Source organism: Arvicanthis niloticus, chromosome 22 (assembly GCF_011762505.2).
Source record: "Arvicanthis niloticus isolate mArvNil1 chromosome 22, mArvNil1.pat.X, whole genome shotgun sequence".
Lineage (NCBI taxonomy): Eukaryota > Metazoa > Chordata > Mammalia > Rodentia > Muridae > Arvicanthis > Arvicanthis niloticus.
Genome location: NC_133429.1, coordinates 4,232,589 through 4,254,380, shown reverse-complemented (window position 1 = coordinate 4,254,380; position 21,792 = coordinate 4,232,589). Strand labels below are relative to the sequence as shown.

Here is a 21,792-nt window from a genome sequence, read left to right as displayed (position 1 = left end):
AGCCATGGCCCTAAGCTGGGGTTCTCAGTTCTTGCTTAGCTCTCTAACTTTTTAAAGAGACCCTTGGTGTCTCAGACATGGTTGCTCACAACTGTAATCTCAACACTCATGAGGCTAAGGCAAGGGGATTCACTGTGATCTTGAGGTTAGCCTGGGCTACATATGAATTCCAGGCCAGACTGAGCTGCAGAGTAAGTCTCGAAGGAAGAATTAAAAACAAAAATAGACAAGTTAGGCATGCTGACGTATATCTGTAATCCCAGCACCCAAGAGACTGAGGCAGGAAGGTTATGAGTTTGACTCTAGCCCGGCCTACCTGATAAGATTTTGTTAAAAAAAAAAAAAAAAAAAAAAAAACACAAACGCAAGGAGAGAGTTTGAATCCCAGTGTAGCATCATAGAATTCAAATAATGAAAATAGCCACATATGATAGTGGACACCTTTAGTGCCTTTAATCCAGTACTTGGGAGACAGACACATGCAGACCACTATGAGTTCAAGACCAGCCTGATGTACATAGCAAGTTCTAGGACAGTCAGGGCTACATAGAGAGATCATGTCTCAAAACAAAAGAATAAGAGTAGATTCACTCTGAGAGGTAAAGTTAAAAAAAAAAATCTCCAGCATCCCCATCCTTGCCCCGACTCTGGGCCTGGGCCCTTGGACCCAAATTTTGTGGGCATCAGTACCCCCCCCCCCCCCGCTTCAGTGGTAGCTATAGAACTATAGAAAAAACTTACCTTTATTTTTATTCTTCTTATTTTCGTTTTTAATAACTTATTATTTTATCTGCATTGGTATTCTGCCTATATGTATGTCTATATGAGGGTCTCAGATCTTGTTGCTACAGACAATTATGAGCCACCATGTGGGTGCATGGGAATTGAACCTGGGTCCTCTGGAAGAGCATTCAGTGCTCTTAACCACTGAGCCATTTCTCTAGCCTCTTCCCCCAACACCCTGTTGTGGTCGTTGCTGTTACCATTCTAGGCATAGATACTTTTCTTTAAAAAGCAATTGGTCATGCCGGTAACTGCAGTGCGGCTATTGCACCCGTGGGTACATCTTGCCTGGCAGGTCTTTACTGTAACATTCAGCTCCAGCAAGACCACTGATGTTGTTATTCAGGCCCCAGTGGCCTGCATTCCAGCTTCCAATACTATGAAAGCTAGCCAGCAGGAGACACTTAGCCCAACTGTGTGACCCTGGGCAAATTGCTTGCCTCCTCTGAACTTTCTCCTACTCCATACAGTGACTCTACTTGTAACTCAGCCTTCCCCGCTCTGTCCCTGCACACTCACCATGTTCATGTGGCCCAGCAGCCAGTGGCGGCCTGGAGGCTCTGGGAAGCAGCTCAGCCTGCGGCAGATGACACGGAAGTCACTGAATAATTTGAATGCCTGTATGAGCAGGCGGAAGAGGAAGAAAAGAAGCAATAGCAGCAGAACCGACACAACGTACACTCGAAAGGCCGTCTTCTCCAGCCCCAGCAGCTGCAACAGGTAGTCGGTGATGGGCAGCATCCTAAGAAACACACAGGTACCAATCAGCGAGGCGAGAAGGAACCGGGCTCTAGCTTGTCTGCTTCACGTACAGGAGAGACTCAGCGTCTCTCCCGGCTGACCTACGACCTTCACTTTATCAGCACATACATCTTTCTTAAAACAAACAAACAACAAAACCAAAACACAAAACCAAACCCACTGTGGCTTGGCAATGGTGGCACACACCTTTGTTCCCAGCACTAGGGAGGCAGAGGCAGGCAGATCACTGAGTTTGAGACTAGCCTCATCTACAGAGTGAGTTCCAGGACAGCCAGGGCTACACAGAGAAACCCTGTCTCAATAAATAAATAAATAAATAAATAAATAAATAAATAAATAAATAAATCGTTTTTAAAAGTCTCATGTTTAATTATGTGTTTATGAGGGGGTAAAGGGTTATGCTTGTGAGTGCAGCGCCTTTAGAGGCTCAAGGGTGTTATGAGCCACCTGAAGTGGGTTCCGGGGCTCAAACGCAAGTTCTCTAGAAGAGAAGCAACGCTTGTAACTGCTGAGCCAGCTTTCTAGTCCTACTTTTTCACCATGATTTTCTTTTCTACTTATTTATTTGTTTATTCATTTGTGTGTTTATGTATATAATTTGTTTGTTTATGTGTTTATTTTGCAGTACTAGAAATGCTATACCCAGCAAGTGCTCTAACCTCTCTCCATGAACCAGGGTACTCTCTGCTGGCTCTCTCTCTCTCTCTCTCTCTCTCTCTCTCTCTCTCTCTCTCTCGTGTGTGTGTGTGTGTGTGTGTGTGTGTGTGTGTGTGTATGTTAAATTAATCCCAGCAGAATTAACTCCAGCAGCCCAAAGCAAGAACATTCCAGATTGGCTTTCTCCTTTCCCTTTCTTATTTTTTCTTTTTTCTTCTTACTTTTTTCAGTTTAAAGTAAAAATTCACATAACATACAACTTTTTTTTTTTTTGGTTTTTCGAGACAGGGTTTCTCTGTATAGCCCAGGCTGTCCTGGAACTCACTCTGTAGACCAGGCTGGCCTCCAACTCAGAAATCCGCCTGCCTCTGCCTCCCAAGTGCTGGGATTAAAGGCGTGCGCCACCACCGCCCGGCCACAACATTATTTTTTAATTTTTGGAAATTTAAATGTTTAATAGTGTGTATGTGTCTGTATGTGAGTATGTGCACTCATGTGAAGGTACCTTCAGAGATCAAAAGAGTGGATCCCTCTGGGGCTGCAATTACGGGCAGCTGTGAGTCACCTAACATGGGTGCTGGGAACAGAATTCCTTTCCTCTGTAAGAGCAGTGCACATACTGAGCCATCTTCCTAGCCCCTAAAATGCCATTGTTACATAAGCAATTCACATAATAGAATATTATTTGGCCACAAAAAGGAATAGTCTACTATTTTTGGCCAAACAGGTGCAGAAAAACATCATGTTAAGTAAAATATGTCACTCAATCTTCTTTCATTGATTCATTGATTGATTTAAAGAGTGACTTGCTCTATAACCCAGGTTAGCTTTAACTCCTGGTGTGAAGTGATCTCAGCTTCACCCTTCAAGTAGCTGGGACTGCAGGTTTGTGTAACTATGCAGGTCAAGGAAAATAAGTGAAATGCAGAAAACATAAATTGCAGGCCAAGCATGGTAGCACATGTTTACATTCCTACTACTCAGGAAGCTGAGGCAGGGGGATTACCAGTGAGACTAGCCTGGGCGGTATAGCTAAATATTTTATATTTTCAGATGAGAGAGGCAGGCAAGAAGGGAACATCAATTCTCTCTCATATGTGAAGACGTTTTTTAAAGTTTGTTGAGGTATAATAATAATTATTTAGAGTCTGAGAAGAAAACTGGGCCTGATAGCACACGCCAACAATCCCCACTACTACAAAGACTGAGGTAGGAGGATTAAAAAATCCAAGGTCTGAAGAGCTGGAGAGATCATCGATGCAGTGGTTAAGAACACTTCCTGCTTTTCCAGAGGACCTAAGTTTTGTTCCCGGCACACAACCTCAGGCAGCTCACAACCACCTGTAACTACAGCTCCAGAGGATCCAACACCCTCTTCTGCCTTCTTCAGGCATCTATGTATACATACATGCACACATGTATCCTCACACACACACACACACGCACATACACATAAAAGTGAAAGAAAAGAAATTGCATCCAAGGTTTGTTCTGATCACACGGTAAGTTCTGGGCCAGACCAAAAACTTAATAAGATTGTCTCAAATACACACACACACGCGCGCACACACACACACACATGCACACACACATTTCTGGAAGCCAAGTGTGGTGGTGTATGCCTGAAATCTCTGCACCTGAGAGACTCAGGCTGAGGCCAGCCTGGGCTACAGAGTATGTGCCAAGCCAGAACTGCCTCAGAATAGATCCCATCACAAAAATAAATGACTAATAAAAATTATGAAATTAATAAGGAAGTGCATTTCCCACTGGCTTTTAGCACTTTAACAATGTTGTGCAGCCACTGCCTCTGTCTGTGACACTTTTATCAGAACAACATCCAGTGTCCATTAGCAGTCACTCACTTCCAAACAAATTTTGGCATATACTGATCTCACTTCCTTCTTTTCTCTTGTACTTTTAAAACATTTTTGGTCTCATGTAGTGCAGGCTAGCCTAAAACTCTCTGGGTAGCTAAGGCTGGATCTTATCCTCTTGCAGAACAGTACTTCGCAAGTGCTGGGATGACATAGTGAACCATCCCGCCCTGTTTACTTAGTGCCTGGTCTCCCTTGTGTTTCTGTGGGTTTTCTTCTCTTTTGTATAAATGGCACTGTTCTTGCCTGGCTTATTCTCTCTACCTGTTCCAAGAGCAGCCACCCTGGCAAGGACCATCACTATGATCTCTGTTCAGCTGAGTGATAGCCCATCATCTGGACAAGCCATACTTTGGTTCACTTGCTCATCTGGTGATGGATATTTGGTCTGTCTCCATCTCTGGGGACGGAGAAGTGTGCTACTCTTGAGCATGTGCGTGGATGTGTTCCTTCGGGTACCTGCTTTCAATTCTCTTGACTTTCTTCTCTCTTTACTGGTATTTACTGAAATCGCTTCTCAGAAAAGTTGATGGGATTCGGATCCTTGACTCTGGGCCAGCTCCTAAAGGGAATAAAACAGTGACAAGGGTTGAAGAGTGAGCAGGAATGCATGCTCTCTGCAGGCTTAACCCCACACACCGCAGGGCTGTGAAACCATCTTCTCCAGGAATCCCACACAGACCAGGAAGTTGAATCCCAGCTCAGTTCCTCCAATCCAAGGAAGAATTGAGTACCAGGACCATGTATCAGCTGCAGAGTGCCTTCCTAGAGAGCCCCACTGAGAGGCTGGGATGTAACTCTGGAGAAGTCTTTCTGCCTAGAATCCCCTAGTGAGGGGCTAAGGCATGACTCAGGGTCATATCCCTGGCTCAGCATGCCCACAGCCCTCAGCTTAGTTCCTAGCACTGCAAAAGTAACGTAGTGAAATTAAAATAAAATAAAGTTTTGGTGAAGAAGTGGAGAAACTGGAACCTGTGTGCACCATGGAGTAGGATGTAACCAGCCCAACCACTTCAAAAAGCACTCCAATTGCTCCTTTGAGAGCTAAACAGAAGGTGGTGCCTGCCCTTTTCAGCACTGGGAGGACTAAGGCAGGAGGAGCAGGAGTTCAAGTCCATCCTCAGGTACACTGTGTCTAATTCTAGCCTGGGCTACACGAGACCTGATCTTTTTATTAGGCATGTGCACACGTGTACACACACACACACACACACACGGGCTGGGGTGGGGGGAGAGCGCCAAAGAGATGGTTCCACGGGAAAAGGCACTTAACAGTCTAATAATTTGAGGTTGAGTTCCAGGACACACATGGTGGAAGGAGAGAATCAATTCCCATAAGTTATTCTATGACCCATAAGTTATTGTATGCCAGCAAGTCCACCTCTGGGTGTATATCCAGATGAAAGATCTCAAATGATTATTTGTACAGCTTGTCCATAGCAGCAATATTCACAACAGCCAAAAAGCACACACCGCCCTACTGCCCCCAGTCAGGGGAGTGAATGAGTAAGAGACGGTATATACAGACGGTAGCGTATGATTCAGCGAAGACCAGGAAGGAGAAGCCAGGCATATGCTGTGATACAGGTGAGTCCAGAGGACATTACACTCAATGAAATAAGCCATCACCAAAAGATCAACATTAGCTAGACATTGCAGCTCATGAATGTAATCCCAGCATTTAGGAGGTTGAGGCAGGAGGATTACTCATTCAAGGTCAACCTGGGCTATACTGTAAGACTCTGACTTGTATAACAAACAAGAAGCAAACCAATGGAGACACGAAGCAACAGTGCTGTTCTGTATATAACATTCCATTTGAGTCACTAGAGGTCTGGAGATGGGAAGCAGACTGGACTATTTAAAGGGCAACGGAGAGCCGCATGCCAATGAGTGTGTAACAGGGACAGTTTTCACAGCATGGAGATGGTCCACTGTGCCACACAGTGAATGTGCTCTGTGCTGCTGAGCAGGACCCCAGAACAGCTCCACAGGGAAAACTTCTGCGGACTCTATTCTATTGCAATTTAAAGCTATTTACTGGGCGTTTCAGATTGGTTGGTAGATGAAAATGCTTGCTTTGAAAGTCTGGTGCCTTGAGTTTAATCCCCAGATCCCAGTGTGGGAGAAGAAGACCAACCACAGCAAGTAGTTCTCTGACATTTCACACAGGAGTCATGGATAAACGCATGTATACAAAATAAATGTAATAGAATTGAAAATAAATAGGATTTTTAAAAAACAGGTGTGATCATGTCAACCTATAACCCTAGGGTTGGAGAACAGATGCAAGTGCAGGGCTGGAAACTGGCAGATTCCAGGAGCTCCAAAATGACAAACTCAAGTTCAGTGAGAAACCCCACCCCAAGGAAAGAAAGTAAAGAGAAGGAACACTGGAAGTCCTCCATTGGCCCCCACATGCATTCACCAGCACCCAGGCACAGACACAGACACACACACTTACACAAGTATAGGCCAGGAGGAACAGGTGTGTCCCCTTTGGAAGACTCTGAGGCAGGGGCAGAAGCAAGAAATAAGCATCTTCCCAAACTGAACCACAAAGCTCTGTGTGTCAAGTCCCAGACAGATGCTCAAAATGCTAGCTGGGTATTGTGGCTCAGGCCTGTAATGCCAGCACTCAAGAGGCTGAGACAGGTGAGTGACTCTGAGACTAAGGCCATCCTGAGTCCGGGGTACACAGTGAGAAAAAAAAAAAAAAGAAAAAACAAAACAGAAAAAAACTAGCCAGACTTGGTGACACAGGTCTTTAATCCTAGCACTCAGGAGACAGAGACAAGTGAATCTCTGTAAGTTTGAGGCCAGGCTGGTCTACAAAGTGAGTTCAGGACAGCCAAGCCTGAAAAATACAGAGACATCCTGCCTTGAAAAACCAAAGATAGATAGATAGATAGATAGATAGGTAGATAGATAGATAGATATGCAGACAGACAGACAGACAGACAGGCAGGCAGGCAGATAGATAGGCAGATAGATAGATGATAGGTAGGTAGATAGATAGGTAGATAGATAGGTAGATAGATAGATAGATAGATAGATAGATAGGCAGGCAGGCAGATAGATAGGCAGATAGATAGATGATAGGTAAGTAGATAGATAGATAGATAGGCAGATAGGCAGATAGATAGATAGATAGATAGATAGATAGATAGATAGACAGACAGATAGATAGATAGATAGGCAGGCAGGCAGACAGACAGACAGACAAACAGATAGGCAGATAGATAAATGATAGGTAGGTAGATAAATAGATAGGCAGATAGATAGATAGATAGATAGATAGATAGATAGATAGAGAGATAGATAGATAGGCAGGCAGACAAAAGGGTTGAGGCTGTAGCTCAATTGGTAGAATACTTGCCTAGGGTGTCAGGCCCTAGGTTTCATGCCCAGAACTACATCACAGAGTAGGGGAGAAGAATGCATGTCTGTGATCATAGAACTTAGGAGGGAGAGGCCAGAGGAGCAGGATTCCAAGGCCATCCTCAGCCACATATATGTTAAAGCAGCGGTTCTCAACCTTCCTAGTGCTGTGACCCTTTAATACAGTCTGTCATATGTGTATGCACACATACACATAATTTTTAAGTAATAAAAATAAATCTTTAAAGGGGGGGCCTGGAGAGGTGTCTCAGAGGCTTCGCAGAGCACTGACTGCTCTTGTGGAGGACCTGGGTTTGATTCTCAGCACCCACATGGTGGTTCTCAACAATCCACAACTCCAGTTTCAGGGGATACAATGCCCTCTTCTGATCTGCGTGGATGCCCTGCATATGCAAGATGCATAGGCAAATATACAGGCAAAACATTTATATGCTCCATAGAGTGAGCTCCAGGACAGCTTAGGAAACTCAGAGAAACTCTCTGTCTCAAAAAACTAAAAAAGAAAAAAGAAAAGGGAAGGGAAGGGAAGGGAAGGGAAGGAGGAGGGGGAGAGGGAAAGAGAAAGGAGAGAGAAAGAGAGGGAGAGACAGAGGGAGGGGGAGGGAGAGGGAGAAACAGAGGGAGAGGGAGAAACAGGGACAGAGGGAGACAAGAAGGAGAAGTGGTGTCAGTAGGTAGCATTTCACCTGTGCAGCTCCCAAGGGCACACACCCTGAGAAGTATTCATAACTCTTTATTTGTTTAACAATTTAACAGTAGCTGGTGGGAAGGTCTCTCTGGCAAGGCCAGGGAAGCCAGCCAGTGATTGATCCCATCCATTGAGACCTTTCCAAACTGCCTCCACCAGCCACACCCTCACTAAATGTTCCTCATGTTTTTCTTCAAAACACTGGGTGGCGGATACCTTCAGAGGCCCAGTGATGTGTGTGTGACTCAGTCCTGGGCGTTGGAACTAAAGTGGTGAACATGATGGACGTGGCCCTGGCTCTCCAGAGAGGAGAACACTTAGTTGTACCTGATGCAACCAGGTACAAGGCATCTGGAGAGGGAGCAGAGGTGAATGGCATTTAGGAACATTCTTTTAGTGAAATTTACATGTATTTATTTATTTATAGGACATGGTATCATGCTGAGGTCAGAGGCAAATTTGTAGGAATTGGTCCTGTCCTTGCACCATATGCGGTCAAGGGATCAAACTCTGGCTATCAGATTTTTGGCAAATAGCTGCACCTGTTGATCCATCTCTTCAATGTGATACTTTCTAATCCCCAGAATCTGTGTTGGGGGGCTTTCTTCCTTCTTTCTTTCCTCCACCCTGCCCCCTTTTTATGTCTTTGTTTAATTTTTAAATTACATCTACTTATTTACATATTTATCAAGGAGGCAGGTACACCACTGTGCATGTGGAGACAGAAGAAAACCTTCAGGAACTGGTTTTTCCCTTGAGGGTCCTAGGTATTGAACTCGAGTCATCAGGCTTGGTGGCAGGTGCCTTTACCCACCAAGCCATCTTCCCAGATCCATTTCTTATTTATTCATTTGTTTGTTCGTTTTACGGAGCCCAGACTAGCATTTAACTACAGATGCTCCAGACTCGGCTTCTCAGTGTAGGGACGACAAACTTACTTCACCATCAACAGCTTTTTTCTTTCTTTCCGGCTTGCCTGCCTGCCTGCCTGCCTGCTGCTTGCTGCTTGCTTGCTTGCTGCTTGCTTGCTGCTTGCTTGCTGCTTGCTTGCTGCTTGCTTGCTGCTTGCTTGCTGCTTGCTTGCTGCTTGCTTGCTGCTTGCTTACTGCTTGCTTGCCTTCAGTTTTCGTGTATGCTTGTGTAATGCATGTCAGGCTTCATTCTCAATTGCTCTCCGTCTTGCTCCCATCACCACTACTGCCTCTCACTGAACCTACAGCTCACTGGTTTGATTAGCTAGCCAGCTAGCAAGTCTCATGGATCCTCCTGTCTCTGCTTCCCCAAAGGGGAAGACTGACACTTTCATGCCCAGTGTTTCACGTGAGTGCTGAGAACCAAACTCAGATCTTCATGCTCACCAGCTAAACTATCTCTCCAGCCTCACCATCATTGTCTTCCTCAATGCATGCCACTCCTATGCTCTACACACTTCATGTCTTCAGCCTGGCTCCGGAGCCCATTAGGAGTTCCCACCACCAACACTGTCTCACCAAGGATCCTTTCTCCCAGACCAGTGTAGAGTCCTCTTTGTCATGCAAGTTATAGGTATTCTGGGTTCTTCACTGTATTCTCTCCCCTTCCTCCTGTGCACACTTCTAGGGACCCCACATCATTCCCAGGCCTTCAGCAACCTCATATCAGAGCTGTTTTCTGTTTTAGCTCCCAGCAATGTTTCCCTGTCATGTGTTTAGAAGAATCCCAAATATTCAGATTTACCTCATCCCCTTCCTGCATTAAAACAAAACATGTTTTTATCATAAATAAATAAATAAATAAATAAATAAATAAATAAATACTTCAGGCTGGGGAGATGACTCTGTGTGGAAAAATGCCTCGGCAGTTAAAAATGCTTGCTGCTCTTGCAGAGGACCTGAGTTCAGTTCCCAGCACCCACAACAGATAGCTCACAACCACAAATAACTCCAGCTCCAGGGGTTTCCCAAGCCTCTGGCTTCTACTGAAGATATCTGCAATTATGAGTGTGTGTCTGTGTGCGTGCGTGCATGCATGTGCACATGCAGGCTGGTGTGCGCATGCAGGCAGGCGTACGTGTCTTTAAAAAATAATTTTTAAAAACAATAGAAAAACAATGTACAACAATATTATTTCCATATTAAATGCCACTACAATAGAATGGTTTTTATATAGTTTTAGACAAGGAAAGGGAGGGGGCTTTTAAGGTTGCAGAGCCCCTCACCAACAACCAATTCTTTTTATTTATTTTTCTGAGTGAGTCAATTCAACAAACACATCCAGTGACTAGTCTGTTTCGGTTCCTGTTGCACCAGTGGTCAACAGGATTGTCTTAAAGCCCAAGTTTCACAATCACTGCCTCAAAGGAATCCTATGTGCTGGTAGATGCTTTTGCAATGCAGACTCATTCTTCAGGTCTGCCTTCCCACCCCACATCTGCCCACCCTAGTGGCAGCCTCCCACTAGTTTGCCCTTGCTCCAACAGTGTTCTATGATATAGAAACTAAAAGCATCTTCTGGAGATAAAATCAGGAGCCAGCAAGATGGCTCAGTGGGTAAAGGTGCTTGCTGCTAAGCCTGACAACCTTCTTTCAATCCCTAGGACCCACATGGTGAAAGGAGACAATCTACTCCCACAAGTTGTCCTGCGACTTCTACACATGCTCTTGCTCTCTCTCTCTCTCTCTCTCTCTCTCTCTCTCTCTCTCTCTCTCTCACACACACACACACACACACACACACACAGAGAGAGAGAGAGAGAGAGAGAGAGAGAGAGAGAGAGAGAGAAGAAAAATGGTTTTTAAATGTATAAAATTTAAATCAGACCATAAAACTCCCCTGCTCGAAATCCTCCTATGAGTGACATTCAGACACCTTGCCTGGACCGTGACACCCCATAGGACCTGGCCCCTGTGTTTCCTGGTAATACTGTCTCCCACCCAATCCCCCTCATTCACAGTATCTAACACGGCCTGCTCCAGCCACAGGCCAAGCTGGTTCTCACCTCACAGTTTTTGCATACACTGTTCCCTCCACTCATGCCTTTCCCCTGCTCTGCCCACACCAACTCCTCATTGCCAAGCCCAGCCCCATCAACAGCTTGTTTCCTTTCTCCCCAGTCAGCCTCCGCCCCTGCATCACTCTCAGAAGAAAGTGAGTACCAGCCCTAGGCAGTAGCTTTCAAAGTCATTCATTTCTTCTGTCTGGGAGCCTTTGGAGGAAACCACATGGCATCTTAGTACAGCCACAGCAAAAGCCATATCAAGCTGAGGTCTTGGCATTGAAGAGGGGATTGCCATGCAAAGGATCTTGGCGGGAGGACTCCTGGCTTTGATTCTGGGGGCTGGGTATACAGGGGCACTACACAAGGAGAGGGAGGGTACTGTGCCCACCTCACTCATCACATGCCAAGTGTGGGCTCCAGCCTACCTGAGGTCACACTCTCAGTTCTGCCCCTAGGAGAAGAAGGTGCTATAGTCTCCAACTGAGACTCTCTTGGGTGAGGTGGTTCCTCGTCTGAAAAAATGGGAATAATTTGAAAAGGTCTATTGGATGTCCAAGAAAGGCCTTGATAGATAACACATGGGGAGGGGGGCTGGTTCAGCAGATAAACGTGTTTGCTCGCAAGCCTGGAGACCTGAGTTTAGCCTCCCAGCTCCTCATGGTAAAAGGAAAGAACCAACTCCTGCAGGTTGTTCTTTGGGCCTCACATATGCTCCCTGGCTGTGTGGGATTTGTTTTGTTGTGGTTTTAGATAGAGTAACCCTGGCAGTTTGAATATGCTTGGCCAGTGAAAAGGAAAGTGGCACTATTAGGAGGTGTGGCCCTGTTGGAGAAAGTGGGTCACTGCAGGGGTGAGCTTTGAGGTCTTATGCTCAAGCTCTACCCAGTGCAGGAGAACTGCAAAAAAAAAAAAAAAAAAAAAAAAAAAAAAAAAAAAAAAAAAAAAAAAAAAAAAAAAAAAAAAAAAAAAAAAAAAAACCTCCAAGGGCTCACCACAGGTGAAAAGATGGATAAAATATGACATGTTTACACAACGGGACACTAGTCAGACATGAAAGAGGATGTGGATGTTATGTTGGAATACGAATGGACCTGAAAACGTGGCTGTAAGTGAAAGAAGTCCCTCCTCCTAGCTGCCTGCAGAAGAGAATCTCCTCCTGGCTGCCTTTGGATCAAGATGTAGAAGTCTCTGCTCCTCCAGCACCATGTCTGCCAGCTGCTGCCATGCTTCCCACCATGATGATAATAGACTGAATCTCTGAAACTGTAAGCCAGCCCCCCAAAAATATTTGGCTTTATAAGAGTTGCCTTGGTCATGGTGTCTCTTCACAGCAATGAAACCCTAAGACAATCACACTATATAGCACCTATAGGCCAGGCTGGACTTGAACTCACAGACTCTGCTTCCCCAGACCTCTGCTTCCCAAATGCTGGGATTAAAGGCAAAGGCTATCATGCTTACAAAAAAAATGTTTAACTTCACTGGAACCAAAAATGATGGAGCATGTCTGTAATTCTAGGACAATCATGAGCTCCTGGGTTTCAGATCCAGACCCCATTGAAAGAAAGAAAGAAAGAAAGAAAGAAAGAAAGAAAGAAAGAAAGAAAGAGAAAAAGAAAGAAAGGAAGGAAAGAAAGAAAGAGAGAGAGAGAGAGAAAGAAGGAAGGAAGGAAGGAAGGAAGGAAGGAAGGAAAGAAAGAAAGAAAGAAAGAAAGAAAGAAAGAAAGAAAGAAAGAGACAGAGGGAAGGAGAGAGGGAAGAAGTGAGGCAGGGAGGAAGGGAGGAAAGAAGGAAGGAAGGAAGTCAGGGTTGGGGAGACAGCTCAACGGGTAAAAGCACTTGCTATGCAAACATAAAAACTGTGTTCAGATTTTTAGCACCCACACAGAAACACAGAAAGCTGGCGTGGTGGCATAAACCTGGAAGCCTGGTGCTGTCGGGGGCTAAGACATGAGGGCAAATGAGGCTTATTGGTGGTGAGAGACTTTACCTCAACAGAGTGAACTGGAGAGTGGGGTCCTCCTCTGGCCTGTACAAGCACATCTACAAATATTTCCACATGTTCAAGTGCACAAATGTGCATGTGTGTGTGCGCGTGTGTGTGCACGCGCACGCGCACACGCACACACACACAGAGAGAGAGAGAGAGAGAGAGAGAGAGAGAGAGAGAGAGAGAGAGAGAACAAAAAGTCTTGAGGGCCAGCAAGATGGCTCACAGGTAAAAAGTGCTTGCTGACAAGCCTAATAACCTGAGTTTAATTCCTGATATCCACATGGTGGAAACCAGTTCCTTCAACTTGTCTCTGAATCTTCACATGAGTCTTTAATCCCTGTACTTGAGAAACAGCTCTCTATGAGTTTGAGGCCAACCAGGATAACATAGTGAGTTCCAAGCCAACTAGAGCTAGATAGTGAGATCCTGCCTTTAAAACAATTCATTTTGAAGTGCAGCTACCACAGGAAACAATTTGGGTTTTTTTTTCATAAAGTTAAACCTTACATTAAGTAATTCCATTTTTTAGGTATATAACCAAAAAAACTGGAAAGCAACTATTCAAAGAGTCTTTATACCAGTATGATTCATAACTGTCGAAAAGAAGAAAACTCCAAGGGCTCACCACAGGTGAAAAGATGGATAAAATATGACATGTTTACACAATGGGACACTAGTCAGACATGAAAGAGGATGTGGATGTTAGAATACGAATGGACCTGAAAACGTGGCTATAAGTGAAAGAAGTCAGATGCAAAGCCCTCATGCATCTTCTATGGCCCTAGAGATGCAAAATGACCAGAGTATTCTGGTCAAAAATGCACAGAGATAGAAAGCAGATTACCGAGTGTCAAGGTCAGGGGAAGAAGAGTGGAGAATGACTACTGGTGGGGATGAGGTCTCCTTTTGGAGCCCTGAAGAGATAGTGGGTGTCCACCATTTTTGAAGGTACTTGAATCAAGTGTCTGTGACCTGTGCACTGGAACAGTTGTCTTAGTGGAGGAATGCAGCTTAGTGGTAGAGTGTGAGCAGAGTATGTGCAAGAACATGACAGTGTGTGCCAGGGCATGACAGTGTGTGCAAAAACATGAAAATATGTACCAGGCATGACAGTGTGTGTGCAAGGGCATGACAGTGTGTGCAAGGGCATGCATGACAGTGTGTGCAAAGCCATGGATTCTGTCACTACCATCAAAAAAGTTAATTTTATGGTGAGTAGCTAAGCCTCAATAAAAAATACATATATGGGTCCCAAAAGATGGTTCCGTGGGTAAAAGTGTTTGCCACCCAAGCCTGATGCCTCAGTTCAATGGCAGGAACCCAGATTACAAACACACACTACTCCTCTAGAGGACCAGAGTTCAGTCCCCAGCCCCACATTAGGTGTCTCACGAGTGTCTTGGACGCCAGCCCCAGGGGAACTGGGTCTCCTTTCTGGCCTTCACAGTACCTGCACTCACGTGCACAACCACACATACATATGCTTGCACACATTGTTAGAAATATAAAAGACTAACAACAACACAATAGCCAGGTGTGGTGGTGCAAGCTACAATCCCAGCATTTGGTTGGACGAGGTAGGATGTGTTTTGTTTCTTAAGGCAATATGGATCCAGAAAGAAGGCTCAGTGTGTAAAGGTTCTTACACACACACACACACACACACACACACTAAATAAATGTAGTAAATTTTTAAAAATTGGGGCTGTAGTGGTACTACACACTTTTAACCCCAGCCACTCAGAAGGCACAGACAGGCAGATCTTTGTGAGTTCAAGGCTAGCCTGGTCTACAAAGTGAGTTCCAGAACAGCCAAAACTACATAGTGAAACCCTTTATTGGGGAGGGGGAGGGGAGAGGGAGGGAGAGGGGAGAGGGAGGGGGAGAGGGAGAGAGGGAGAGAGGAGAGAGGGGGAAATATAGCAATATAACAACTGAGTTTATCTCTTGAAGTTGTTGGGAATGGTGTTGGACTGAAATAGTGTCTTGCTGGATGGTGGTGGCGCACCACCACCATCTTTAATCCCAATACTGAGGAGGCAAAGGCAGACAAATCAGTGTGAATTCAAGGCCAGTCTGGTCTACAGAGCAAGTTTCAGGACAGCCAAGGCTACACACACAAAGGGATACTCTGTCTCTGAGAGAGAGGGAGAGATGGTGGAGGGAGAAGGAGAAGAAAAGAAAAGAAAAAAGAAATAGTTTCTTATAGCCTAGGCTAGGCCAAACTTGCTCAATAGCCCAGGCTGACCTGGAACTAACAGTCCTTCTACCTCAGCCTCTAAAGTGCTGGGATAACAGGCATAGACTGGCTCCTACATCTTATTAGTACTTTTACAGAAGTAAAGGAAATGAGACTGACGGTGTACTTCAATTAGTGGGGTGCTTGCCTAGTATGCATGAAGTTTGATCTCCAGCATCACAAAAAACCAGAGGTGATGGCACACGCCTGTAATCCCAGCACCTGGGAGGTGGAGGCAGGTGGAACAGAAGTTCAAGATCATTTTCAGCTACATAGTCAGTCTGAAGCCAGCCTGGGCTACAAGAGACACTTTTTTGTCAAAATAAAAGTTGGAAAAAATTCAAAGCCAGCACCCTAGGAAGGCTGTGGAAGGCTGGCAAAGCCATTTCTTCTGTGAATCAGACCCTAGTGTCATCCCTGTCTGCCTTAGGAGTTCCACAGTACTCCGCCCTTCCTGCTTAGAACTGCCTTATCTGGCATCAGTGGTACCAACGGCCAGCCTTGCAGCCCAACCTATCCCACACCCAGGCAGCCTGGTTTGACAGGTTGGGCTGGCAACCTGCCAGCCAGAGACTTGTTATACAAGGTGTGTGGGCTCACAAGAAAGAACTCAGGCATGGATCCTGGCCAGTGCCAGGTACTGCATACATGCCTTTTCCTGAGTGTCAAGCATTGGCCAGGGCTTGACATAGGAACACCCCAAAGTTGATAAATCACCCCACAAAACATCCTCCCTCTCCCGGCCAATAGTTAAGGCGATCTTTCCTGTCCCAGCCTACCCTTTACTCTCATAAAATATCTACCTGACCTAGGGAGTCCTCCCCATCAAGGGCCAGACTCCAGGTCTGGACTGACAACAACCGTTTATGTCTGTTGCTCCACACTGAGCATTATTCTTAATTACATTATTCATAATTAATTCCATAAATTATTGGAAATCTGAGGAAAAGGTCAATTATAACAAATGAGGATAGAGCCAGGTTGTAAAACCGAGCAGGGAAAAGCCCCATATATGAAACATGTATATTCTTTGTCAAAAAATAAGTACTGCTTTTAAAAGAAGTTTTAAGATAGTGGCAACCTGGAATGCATTGACCTCTGCATACCATTGCAAACATGGCACACTTGGACCTAAGCCACGGAAGGGATTCTATAGTTCATCCTCCCTGGTAGCTGTGCAACTTGAAGCAAATGTCCACACCTCTCTGAGCCCCAGTTGCTTCAGAAAGGAACCATATTTCTCCACTTCACAGAGATATGATGACATATAGAATATTTATGAGCCATCAAGGTGGCTCAGTGGGTAAAAGTACCTGCTGCCAAGCCTGACAACGTGGGATCACTCCCTGACACCCACGTGCTTAAAGGAGAGAACATACTGCTAAAAGCTGTTCTCTAACTTTCACACTTGTGCACACACACACACATGCTCGTACACACACACAAATAAAAAGTAAACGAAGAACATATTGAATATTGAAAGTGCTCACTCACTCACTCTCAGGTAGAGTACCACTTGTTACTGTCAACATGTTCATCCTTACTACACAGATGTCTGGGATTTACAGAACAAAGCCCAAGGCTAAGTCAAATAGGAGAGATGAGGTCTCATTCTCTGAACTTCTCCCAGGTCATCCAAGCCCCTCTGTGGTTACCAGCTCTGGTCACCGCCAAGACATGAGCCCATAGCTAATGTTACCTTTCGGAAACCCAAGCTGGGCTCTACAGAGATGTCGGGGCCATGAGAAAGTGGCCCAGGATTTTGAGGTCAGCCAGGGTTTGTTTGTTCCAATCCCAGCTTGCCCACTGAATGTCCCTTTCTCCGGCCCTCATCTCCCCCCTCAATCAAATCAGTGTCTGGGAAAGGCTCTCAGGGAGGGGGGTTTCATCTTCAAGACATTTAGATGTTGCAAGCTCTTGCTAGAGTCAGCTTCAAGACAGAGAACTTGGGAGGGGAGGGAACACGTGGGAAAGAGGGCTTAACTGTGGAGTAAGGGGTGCACAATGAACTGTGGAGGTATATTAACCAATAAAGGGACTCTTGCCTATGCAGGGGCCAAAGGCAGCCTCTTTCTCCTTATCTCTCACTTCAAGCTAGAGATCTCCCAGGCTGTGAGCCACAGCCCTTTGCAAGGACCAAGCTGCCCAGCCCATCAATGGTTCTAAACGGGTCTGGGCCAGGCCCCTTTAACGCCAGACAGCATTTATGGGACTAACACCATCTCTGACTAACTCATACCAGGGCTCATAGCCAAAGGTAGAGGGACTGGACTACTACTTTATTTGCAAAGAAGGGAACTTGGAGATGCTGATACTTCTGTGTTTGGACACAGCATTCCTGATGGAGACTGGACCACAACCAAAAGACCCATCGGCAAGATGGACAGCTTCAAGTATGCTGAAAAAATTTGTGCCCCAGAACTACAAGCCCAACTCAGGCTTTCTCTTCAAGACAATATGTCAGCGACTCAGGCAGACCCTATAAGGAGGTGTCCCAGAACAGCAACCTCTGGTCCAAGAAGCGCCCCCTCTCTCTCCACTACCGGCACTCAAAAAGAAGCGACTCCAGGACACCAGGGAGCATTCAGAAAATAAAATAGGCATAACCCTAGCAACTTTTGGGGATACATCTACTGTCCTGGTCATTCAACCTTATCGCTGGTCCTGGGGTCTTGAAATTGGCTGCGCCCACGGATGTTCGCCCCGCCCCGCCCCGCCCCGCCCCGCTCAGGCCACAGTCGCTGGACCCACGTACTCACCCGGGTCTCAGCCTGGTCTCAGCCTGCCGCTCTCGATCCAGATCCGCGGCTTTGACAGTGATGTCTAACAACCCCAACCCTTTAAACCTGCCCGGCTGAGCTCCAGCCCTTTACACGCTTCAGGCTGAGCCCTAAGCCCCGCCTCACAACTCTGGGGCCACGCCCATACTGGCAACGCCCCTGCCTAGTTGCTTGCAAGCCTGGCCCCCAAGATCCAGACCTGAGACAAGGAAGCTGGGATAGACAGAGAAAGGGAAAGCTTAATAGACAGAGATGGAGACGTGAAAATGCAGACAACTAAGAGCGGAAACCTTCAGACTCCCCGTTCTTGACTCCTCTCAGAGCCTCATTTCCACTCTAGGTCACCCATCTCCTATACCAGTCCCTCAGAGCCCCAAGGCAGAACTATCTCTCAAGCTTGAACAGGAGTTCCTACACCATCAACTCCGAGACTCTCACTGTTCCACAGGAGTATTCTTTGAAGGCTCCCAAGAGTTCTCAGACTCCATCAGCCCGGGGTGGAGAGCTACCTGTTTTTCCTGGAGCCTGCCCTACCTATCCTACTGGTTGGCATTCTGCAGCTGTTCCTCCGGTCCACACAATCTCGGCAATCCATTGTCCCAGCACTTGGAAGCAGGAAAATCACAAATTCCAGCCTAGCCTGGACTACTTAAGGAAACCCTGGAGAGACAGACAGACAGACAGACAGACAGACAGACAGAGGGACAGAGAGAGAGAGAGACAGGGAGAGGGACAGAGGGGGAGGGAGAGGGAGAGGGAGAGGGAGAGGGAGAGGGAGAGGGAGAGGGAGAGGGAGAGGGAGAGGGAGAGGGAGAGGGAGAGGGAGAGGGAGAGGGAGAGGGAGAGGGAGAGGGAGAGGGAGAGAGAGAGGGGGGGAGTCCTGAAGAAAGGGGGTATTGGAGAGGTGGGTCAGAGATTTAAAACACTTGTTCACAGCTGCTTGTATGTAATTCCAGTTCCAGGAGATTGAAAGGGCCAGAGGTTCTGCACCCACGTATGGGTGCATCTTCACACAGACGGACACACACACACATAACCAAAAATGGTATAAAAAAATCTTTAAATAAGAATAATAAAATTTGTGGTGGCGCACGCCTTTAATCCCAGCACTTGGGAGGCAGAGGCAGGTGGATTTCTGAGTTCGAGGCCAGCCTGGTCTACAGAGTGAGTTCCAGGACAGCCAGGGCTACACAGAGAAACCCTGTCTTGAAAAACCAAAAAAAAATAAATAAATAAAATTTTTCAAAGGTAGAGAGGGGCAGCCAGATGGCTCATCAAGCTAAAGACAATTGCTAACAAGCATGACTTCTTGAGTTCATCCCAGAGGTTAATGCAGAGGTTAAGAGCACCTGGTGCTCTTGCAAAGGACTCAAGTTGAGTTCCCAGCACCTACATGACAGCTCACAACCATCTCCAATGCCAGTTCCAAGGGATCTAACACCGTCTTCTGACTTGGAGGGCATCACACATGCATGTGATGCCCATACATACATACATGCAGGCAAAACACTCATGCACACAAAATAAAATAAATAATAATAATCTTAAATAAAAAATAACAATCTTAAATATATATATATTGAATAAATGCAAAAAATAAAAGATGAGGGGAGGGTCTCCAGAAGCATTCAACTGTTCAAGTTCCACCCCACCCCAACCCAACCCACCCACTCATAGGCACTTGGCCTTGCAGCGGGATATTTTCCTTGGCCAGCCCGTCTGCTGCAGAAGTATCCAGTCAGACCCACCGTTGGATGTGAGACAGACCATATGGCTGGGCTGGGTAGGCTGGTGGGTGGCAGGCAACTGACTTGGGTCGGTGGGCAGAGAGAGGGGAAAACCAACTTAAGAAGGCCCACTTGTCCTCCACTTCAAAGATTTTCTGTCTTCAGTAACTCTTTCTCATGAGATACTCTGCCCTGGAAGGGTGGGGATTTGAGGTGAAGAACAGGGGATAGAAATAATTGAAGCTTTCATGCATGGAAGCTGCAGAAGGGAGGGCAGACTAGGTGGCCTGAAGCATGTGACATTCGAGCTAGGCCTGTGGGGAGAGGTTGAATTTCAACAGGTTTGCCAGAGGGGGTGGGGCTCAGACACAGAGAAACCAGAAGGTATAGCCTGGCAGGTAGCTTTTCCTGGCCTGTCGAGTGAGAGATGAGAAGACTGGAAGGGTCCTGGAGTTGACAGAGAGGGTGATCAGGGTTGGTTGCAGAGGGCAGGGGTTGATCTGGAGTCACAGGTGGTATCTGAGCAGAGGAAGAACCCCATACTGTTTGCTAGTTTTAAAGCACATTAGAGCTTCCTTATCATTTTAGCTGTGGGGATTGAGTTTTGCTGATGACGTTAACAAAGAAGACCTTACTGGGGACACTAGAAGGTTCACAAATTCCCAAAGGCAGAGAGCTTGGGAAGGATCTTCCTTAGTGGTTGAGGATGGAAGGTGGCTAGTGGAGGCCTGGAGGGGTAGGATAGGTTTGCTGAGACCAGGCCCAAGACGCTTCACCACATCAGTCACAGGCTGAATGTGGGACTAGAAGAGACAGGGAGATGAATACCAGGAAAGAGGGAAAAACCAAAGAGTCTGGGGTGGAGAGGCACGGACACTAGGTGTCATAGCTGTGTGGTCTTGGGAAACTCACACAACTGCGCTGAGCTACCCATCCTTCTACAGATGAAGTGGATGGTGAGATAAGGTGGTGTTTGCAGGGTGTTTAGTCCTACGTCTGCTTTAGCACAAATATTGGCTCTTTGGGTTTAGGGGTTGATTGGCTACGTAAGCAGTTGCTGGAGCAGACATAGGCAGTATCTCCTTTGGGTCATGACATTGGGGTAAAATTGACATGCCCTGGCATGTCATCAGTGGAGACCAGAGATGCTGTTCAATGTCCTGTCACACAGAGCACACCCCAGCAAGAGAGAATTAGTGAATCACAAGTGTCAACAGTGCTGAGAAAAACTCTGCGGGTCACCTTCAGTCCACAAGGGCCGTAGGAAGTTCATGTAAGCATCAGGATCCATGCGAGAGTATGAGTCACCTGTACTGGAAGGAAAGTCAACACGGTGGTGGGTGGCTAGATCACTTATTGAAGAAGGAAGACAGAGCTGTGGATGAAAACAAGTGTGGGTGATAGCACGTTCACAATGAGGACAGGCAGAGACTGTCCTCCAGATGACTGGGGGTGGAGATTAAGGAAGGGTAGTGACCAATAACATCACATGAACCATCATGGGACCCTGGCAAGGTGTCGAACTATGTGGTTACCAGGTCACTAAAGGATTCCTGGGCTGAGCCCGTCACCTTCCTTCCTCCTCCCGAAAGCCTGTTGTGTCTCCTTATTGCTTGAACCTGATGGGAAAGTCACAAGGTCCACACAGAAGGGTTACAATGGTTACCTCCAGGTTCACAGAATGGGGATGAGCAAAAACAGAGGAGACAAGATGGATAGGACAGCAGAGAGACCAAAACCTGGTAGAGGCAGCCATGACTAGACTCGGGATATGGTTCAGGACAACTGTGGGCCACAGAAGCAGAACACAGCAGGATCAGTCTGTCAGTGCTCCAGAAAATAGCGCTCCCCCAACACATGCTTACGTAAGAAGCCCCTATTAAATCATAAAAAGACAAAGGGGGAGG

The 21,792-nt window shown here is 46.3% G+C and overlaps 1 protein-coding gene across 3 annotated transcripts in view; it reads right to left on the bottom strand.

The window, feature by feature from the left end:
* Cyp4f22 (cytochrome P450 family 4 subfamily F member 22) overlaps positions 1–19,996 on the bottom strand; it is a 41,829-nt gene extending 21,833 nt beyond the window's left edge. Inside the window, exons 1-4 of one of the 3 annotated variants that reach the window (XM_076919676.1) lie at positions 18,138–18,261; positions 4,539–4,641; positions 1,463–1,525; positions 1,303–1,360 (exon numbers count right to left, since the gene is read on the bottom strand). In XM_076919676.1, the coding sequence (XP_076775791.1) occupies positions 1,303–1,360; positions 1,463–1,524 (120 nt within the window). In that variant the 5' untranslated portion in view covers position 1,525; positions 4,539–4,641; positions 18,138–18,261. Of the gene's footprint in view, positions 1–1,302; positions 1,526–4,538; positions 4,642–18,137; positions 18,262–19,906 lie in introns of those variants that run through there. The other 2 variants (XM_076919675.1, XM_076919674.1) reach the window with 2 other exon arrangements.
* Positions 19,997–21,792: the final 1,796 nt, after the last annotated feature.